The sequence below is a fragment of the Acanthopagrus latus genome, chromosome 11, assembly GCF_904848185.1.
Source record: "Acanthopagrus latus isolate v.2019 chromosome 11, fAcaLat1.1, whole genome shotgun sequence".
In the NCBI taxonomy this organism is placed as follows: Eukaryota; Metazoa; Chordata; class Actinopteri; order Spariformes; family Sparidae; genus Acanthopagrus; species Acanthopagrus latus.
The window spans coordinates 19,888,618-19,896,433 of record NC_051049.1 but is presented as its reverse complement, the minus strand read 5'-3'; the positions used below and the strand labels follow the sequence as shown (position 1 = coordinate 19,896,433).

Genomic DNA, 7,816 nt, shown 5'->3' with positions numbered 1-7,816 from the left:
TAGAGCTGAGTCAGAGGGGAGTCCAGGGGGAGCGCAGGGATAAGTAGGCACATCAACAAACCATGAATGACACAAGGATCTGGGGAGGACCAGCTGTTTGGGGTGACAGACAAAACCAAAACACCAATTACGCACCACTCACACTCGAAAACTGAAAGTAACTACAAACACACAACAGCCAGACAGGTGTCACAGGCTAGCATAGAGGAGGAGGGCGTGTTTGGAGCAGTTTCACCCTAAATGAATCTAATGACCTTTAATAAACCACTGCCCCGCCGCATGCAGCTGGTGTTTTTATTCTTTGAAGCCCTGCGGTCCAATGTGGGAGGCTGCTGTGCTCCTGTGCGCGCACCATCTTCTAGTCGTGGTTTTGTCGTGTCTGTCTTCTTTCATTTCAGTGTTTTATGTGATTTCAATGTTTTTGCGGTGAATCTCGCTCTGTTTCCCTCCTGTTTTCTTGTGCTCCCTCCCTCCCCATTCTGCTTTCCTCCACACTTGCATCGGTCCCTTTTTAGGCCTTTCCTGCTCCTAATGGTTCACCTCTCATTACCCTCACCTTTGCTTTTCTGCCTCGCCTCACCCGCGCCTCATTCCCCCATCAGTTTAGTTTGTATGTCCAGTCTTTGTCGAGCCATCTGTTGTGTTCCTCCTGTTGATACTAAATAAACTACCAATTCTATCCATTGGTACCTCCATCGTCTTGCGTCTTGTGCGGGCAATGGACAAGTAGACAAGTAACCCTGAACAAGAATTACTGACTGAATAAACAAGAGACAAGTTGAGTCAGCACAAATCAGACACACACACACACACACGCATGTGCACGCACGCACACACACACACAAACATACACACAGTTAACACTTTAACCACAGCAGAGGAAGTTGGGGGCTTTACAGTCACAATTTGACTGTCAGACAAAATCAGAGATTCTGAGATCCGTACGTGATAAATTGGAGGAGCACTGAAAGAATCTGTTGCCTGCAGCTCTTCGTCTAACCAGCTGACTATGACTGCTACATTGCAATATTAAAAAAATTATTTGACAACAAAATAAAACAGGAAAAGTTTGGTTTGCATTATCAGGAGCTTAACAGAGAGGTAACCTAACTCATCTGAAAAACAACCGTACAGGTTTACTGTGAACGCAGTTCATTACAACCCGTGTAGACATTTCTTGCAATGTGGTGACTTCTAGCACCAAAGGAGGAAGTCAGGAGAAGCAGAATAAAGCAGTACAAAGTGAGGAAGGAGGCTGTGGATGGCACAGGACTTTCATCCAGGGGACCGCTGATTGTGTCTCATGTGAAACCAGAGGTCAACGGTGAACTCTTCTCCCGACCTTTTTCTGAGTACTCCTGTGTCTGAGTAGTTAATCACCCCTTGTGTATTTAAGTTGGTGTTTTCCCCTCAGTTCATCTGCTTTGCCCCTGTGTTTCCTGCTTTCACTGCCTGAGTCCTCGTCCTCTTTTGTTTTAGCTTGTGGACTGCTCTTGTTTTGTTGCTACCTGCACTTTGCTTTAGATCTTGCATTTTCTGTCTTTTTGGGTGTCATGTACTACAGATTGGGTTACATTAAAGCCCACTTTCTGTTCTGTTACCTGCCTGCCTCTCAGTGGCTGCATTTGGGTTCCTTTGTGTTAAACCTGACAGAAACTTCAAGTAACATTACTTACCTAAAGTTAAATAAGTAACTTTACTTATGAACTTATGTTATTTACATCTGAGAATGTACATTAACTTATTTGTGAGAATCCAATTGCTGAAAATGTCCAGTTCACAAGGGACATTATTTCCTTTTCACATGTTAAAATATTTGTTCATGTACCAAAATATTCAACAAGAGAAGAGCAAGAACTACTTCTTAATGTCATAAGATGGGCTGTCACATATTTACCCCATTCCCCCTCAGGTGAGGCAGCAGTGATTTTTATTTGAAGTGTTACCTTGTACTTCACTAAAGTAGAGAAAACAATAGACCCATTGTGAAAGAAGTGTCTGTAACACTGTGGATAAATTATTCAGAGTCACAGCCCCTCCGAAATAAGTCATTTCACATCATTTGAGCAGTTCGGTCCAACAGCATTTGGGAAGTCTATATGAGCTGCACAATTAAATTATTTCATCCAAATATAAATTTGCTAAACTGGGAGTTAGCCGGCTCGGGTGGCGATCCAGGTATTTTCAAACCCAGAAAGTTGAGCCTTTTTTGGCTTCAAAACACCACTGAGCAGCTTTTCATGGAATGAACGGGGCTTCACCTCCAATGCTGTTGTCATTATAAAAGGTCCTCGATAGACCACGTCCCAAATTCCTTTCTTATTTATGCAGCACCACCAGATGCTGATAACGCGTCATAACTTCACACAGTGTTCACCCGGATCTTATGCATGATCTACACATGACGTATAAAAATGTTAAGAGTTTGTAGTTGGTCTATATCTGTACTGTCTGATTCATAAAAAACTTTATTGGTCCAGGTGTGATTGATCATATTCTGAGTGATGTTTGCCTGTAGTCTGACCTGATTGGTCCACGTGGGTCAACCAACTTATTTAAGATGGTCTCCTAATGCCTTGATAACCTGACGGAGGTCTTTGTCCCGAAATGTTATCAGAATTCATTCTTGACCGTATGTAAGGTGAACAGCGTGCGGGAGTTTTTTTGTGGTGAGTTTCAGAGGTGACATTTTGGTGAGGGTTGTGGAAGACTTTATGAGGTGAATTTTGTTTGCCCTCTTTTCTTTGACACTAAAAAAAGACCAAACTTTGTCCTGTTTTGTGTAGTAAGAATTACCTTGTGCTTCTTCACTGGCAAACTCATTCAGTTCATTTCGTCTTCTTCCAAGATATTGTGGTCCACATTGTCTCTAGTCTCTCAAAGCCATTTTGAGGGGCGACAAATTCATTCAACACATTACACACACAAAAAAAGCATCAAACTCAAAAAGTAAAACGGAATCACTCACCACCCTGTAATGACTCAAGTGGAGGTCAAAGTGCAGTTTACCTGTTTAGTTTTGCTACTGAGGGCCCCAGATTAGGCTGTCGACATGTGCCTACTAGGGCCGGCATGAGCAAAAAGAGCATCTTCTTTCTGCTCATGTTATATGGATTTGGAACTGGAATTATCTATAACAAGATAAACCAAATCCTGGCGGTTAAGACACTTATGAGAGCGCTCTGCTGTTGTTGTTACTGTGTTCCTACGCCATCTTGTGGCCTGACTGGCGTGATGACAATCATTTGCAGCGCCCCGGACACGTGTTCAAACACACCTCCCTTTTCTGTCTCCCACCCACAAACACACATGCCTAAACCTACAGCTACCCGCTTCCCCTGCGATGTTATTTTCTCATTTCCTGCATCACAGCATATTGAAATGACTTCCTTTTTATAGAGATGTAGTCTTACACCGCTTTAAGTTGAGCTGGCAGTCACAGTCTGTATGTAGTTGTTATTTTGCAAGTGAATTAAACCGTGAAACTCACTCTTCAGTTTATTAGAAGCTGACACGCAACTAAATTGGTTTCAGCGGTTCTACAGTAATTTCGGCGAAGACATAAATCGAGGCCTCAGGTTATGTGCCTCCAGCACCTCAGCTGCAGGCAGGGTGTGTGTATATGTGTGTGTGTGTTAGAGAGAGAGTGTGTGTGTGTTCATATTTCTGTATGACTGGATGTGTGTTTTTGCAATTAGATCTGACTGATGATGTGCACTCAGGATGTTGTTATGCTTTGTTTAGCATAAACTACTTGCATAACGTTAATATACCTCATCAACTGAAGCGTGCGTGAGGTATTAGTCATGTCCAGAGCATTGATCTCCAGTTATACAGTCTCCCTCTTTTCCTCTCCTCACATGCAGCCACACTGAAGACAATGCCTCACCTCACGTGTCTCAGGTTTTTGCGCACACTGATTCCTGCCTCTCGCTTGTTTAACTTTCAGTATCTGTGGGTGAGATGTTGGATGTGTGTAAGCCTCAATCTGTAAAAACAAAACCCTATTTTGAGTTTCTGAGGAAACACGTTTTAAAGAGGAACCCCACACCATTTTTATGGTCAGTACACACCTAAATCCCAAAGATTCCGGATGGCATATGATGTTAAAAGACAGTGATGTGCACACTAAAGTGCCCTCTTGGGAGCCAAAGAAGCATGCCAAAGTGCCCTCTTGGTTGGCAAAACACACTAAACTGCCCCCTTGGCTGGTTAAAACATGATAAAGTGCCCTCTTGGGAGCCAAAACACGCGCTAAAGTGCCCTTCTTTTTGCCCATGCCCCTCAAAAAGTCTGTGTGCGCCACTGTTAAAAGATAAGTTCATCCAAAACTGAAATTTCCGTCATTATCTACTCATCTGATGTCGATAGGAGGACAGGTGACCTTTGCAGTCCAGCAAATGTTTCTGGAGCTTCGTAGCAAAACAAACTCCTACACAACTGGAGTAGATGGAGGCTTTTTTTTTTTTTTTTTTTAAATATATAGAAAACCCTGAAAACAAACATAAAATTGCTCCATATACCTCTGGCATAGAAAGTGGAGTGTCCTAAAGCCCAGAGATCCAATATTGATTTGAAAAGATATCATCTTCACCCTTTGAAAAGCTGTGTGGATGATATTTACACCCTAAATGTGCAATCAGGCTCCAACACTTTTAGCCCAGCAGCTGGTGAAGAAATATATAACGTCTTTTCAAATCAATTTGGCACCTCTGGGCTTCCACAGACTTGGATAAAGCTGGATGAGCTGTACCAAGTGATTTCATGTTAGTTTTTCCGCTGTATCTTAATGTTTAAATGAAGTCCTCATCTACTTAAGCTCTTTAGGAGAACATTGCAACGCTGTTCTGCCATGAAGCTCCAGAAACGTTCTGTGGACTGAAACGAGAGTCTGACAGTATAGCTTCTTCTCGCAGATGGTCGGCTCTGATTACCAGCTCTGCATCCATGTCAATGCTTTGCTAGATGGTGGTCAATTAGTGTCTTCTGACCCCCCCCCCCCCGCGAGACACACGTGATGTAAACATGAGGGCTTCCTTTCCGCAGTGTTTGCTCCCTCGCTTGTCTGTATCTTTTTTTAAAATACAGCAGGAGCAGAATTTGAGGCTGTAGTGAATATTTTTAATGAACTTTGCTCCACAGCTATATAGTATCAGAAATATGTCATATATTATATCAACTTGTACTTCACAATCATTTACTGTTTCCTCTGCAGTCACTCGTGTATTTACATGGGTGGTTTAGCAGAAAGGACATGTTAATCATGATGTAACTGTCCAGTTCACTAGCATTGGATTAAAGCTTCTTCAACCACGATTCTGACTTGGCTGCCATTTCCTGGGGGGCATTTGTTGAACCAGCGTTTAGCTAATACTCATCTCACACAGCAGAGATGGGAGAAGGCACACAGACTGATGGCAAGAGGAGAGCAGGAAAGCCCTTATCACCATGGTAACTGGGAAACCGGCTCTCCTATGAAATGCTGCTCTAACAAAACAATTACCACGCAATTGGGAATGGGAAGCCCCCACCGCACCACCACCACACCACCACAACAGCATGCACACACACGCACACACACACAACCACACACACACACACACACACACACACACACACACACACACACACACACACAGCAGGCTGTTTTTCTGCTCATTAGGTTCAACAGGTGGGTTCAGACACAAAGGCAAAACCATCCCACAATCTTTATTTTTCTTGTTGTGAGCCAGCAACTCCACTACTCTCACAATTCTCCTGTATTTCTCTCGATTTATAACAAATGTTCACACCTTTTCCCCCCAAACCACAACCCGTGTGCACTGTCATGCCTCGTCCTCCTCGGTCGGTGAGTGACAGAGAAAGACAGAGAAATAAAAAAAAGAAGAAGAGAGGAGAATGTGTTTTGCTGCTTCTGCGGCTTTCATTCAGGAGACCGCTTTTCCTGTCCACTGTGAAACCAGAGGTCAACATTTAGTTCCTTTATTTACAATATTAATGAGGGTTAGAAAAATACAAACTAGGAAATATCTATTTTGCCCATAACTAAATATACAAGCTGCCCTCAGTGGAAAATGTGGTCCCCCGAAAACTGTTTGAAGCTAGAAAGGTGGCAGGTTCCGCCATTTATAAACAAGGTAAAACAGTATGAAATTGTGTGTCCTTTAAGGTCAGTTTGTTTATTGAGCTCATGCAGTCATGACAAGGAAGACGGTTTGTTTATTTAGTTTAGAATCGGTCAGTGAAGATCTTTCTCTTCTGATTACAACGTCTTCACCTGAACCAAGGAATATCGATTTGCTTCAGTGGCAGTTAAGGATTTATAGATCCCAGCCGTAAACAAGCAGCATAATGGTCAATCCTACGAGTAAACAACGCTGGATCGCCTGGAGTCACTCTGTACTTGGGTGAAGCTGGTGTCCTATGGCGACCGGGCAAACCATCACCAGCTCCTTAGCAACCAGGAAGACACTGGTGTCGTTGCCGTTGGAGATGAAGGCGCTGAGCAGCAGCCAAGCTGGGATGCAAAAAGTGACACTTCACACACACACACACACACACACACACACACACACACACACACACACACACAACGGCACGCACGCACACAGGCGCGCGCCCACCTGCACGAGAATTGACTTTCACGCACGCTGCAAAAACGTGTCAAAACCTCCTGCCCGCACGTGCTCTGATGAACGGCGGATAACTAAATAAATGTTGTGTGGTTGCACGTGCACGGCGGCTGCACATACACACACACAGACGCACACGCGCGCACACAGAGTGAGAAACGCGTCCTCCCGTGTGGCAGCTGTCACGGTTTTCCAGCGGAGGTATTCCCCAGCCTCATCACGACCAGCAGCCCGCCAGCGTTCACGGCTCTGCCTCATCTGGTCTCACACACATCTCATCAGACAAACACGGGGTGGGGGGACTTTGATTCTGGCGTCGCGTCACTGCGGTTCAACAGCCGGAAAAAGATGAGGCTGCATCACAAAAACACATTAAACACACACCATATATATGAATACTGTCCCCCTTCCTTCTTCTTCTTCTTCGACAGTCACTTCCAAGCCCTGACGCCAACTTTCCCTCCGTCCTCACCCACAACAACCTCCCTCTTCTTGTTGACAAGCGCCCAAATTGATTTGGCCACCCCCCGCCAATAGACTCCCCCTTTCCTCTCTCTTGCTCCCTCCCTCCCTCCCTCCCTGCCTCTCCACCTCCCTCCCCACCAGTCACATGGAGGTAAGCGGTGACCCGTCGCTCCCGCCGGTTGTGTGGCAGTCGCTCTCCGGTGCGCCTCGGAGCCAGACGAGGAGCGAGACGCGGTTTGTTTTTGTTCAACGCGTCCCTGCGTTCGACTGCGAAAAGAGAAAACCTTCCCCCGGAATCCGCTGAAGCCGCCGGTAAACGATACTCCGGCTAAACGGGGTTATTTTTAGTCTCCCACCGCAGCGATGAGTGTCTGGAAGCCGGCTGTGAGCTCCCGTGTTGCGGCGCTGTGGTAAATGAAGCCCCCGCGCTCTGCTGTCCAGCAACAATGAAGTCGAGGCGAGACAAACTGAAGATCCCCTCTCTGACTCTGGAGTAAGTTTTTTTTTGTTCTTGTTTTTTTAAATCTCTCTTTATCCTCTCGTGCATGTCTGACAGCTGCCATGTGAAAACTGCTGCGTCTTTCAGTAGACTGACAATGTTTGTGTGCTCATGTCAAGTCACAAGTGTCAAACAGACTTTTTTGTGTGGTTGTTCAAACATGAACGCCAGTGAAGCTGTGAGACCCAACACCCAGATGGAAGTAATCCTCATGTTTCGC

At 45.0% G+C, this 7,816-nt stretch overlaps 1 protein-coding gene across 3 annotated transcripts in view; it reads left to right on the top strand.

Moving 5' to 3' along the window:
- Nucleotides 1-7,224: 7,224 nt before the first annotated feature.
- Nucleotides 7,225-7,816, top strand: part of mast3b (microtubule associated serine/threonine kinase 3b) — a 36,436-nt gene continuing 35,844 nt past the window's right edge. For all 3 annotated transcript variants that reach the window (XM_037115886.1, XM_037115885.1, XM_037115884.1), the window contains exon 1: nt 7,225-7,590. In XM_037115886.1, coding sequence (XP_036971781.1) covers nt 7,544-7,590 — 47 coding nt within the window. In that variant the 5' untranslated portion in view covers nt 7,225-7,543. The remainder of the gene's footprint in view (nt 7,591-7,816) is intronic.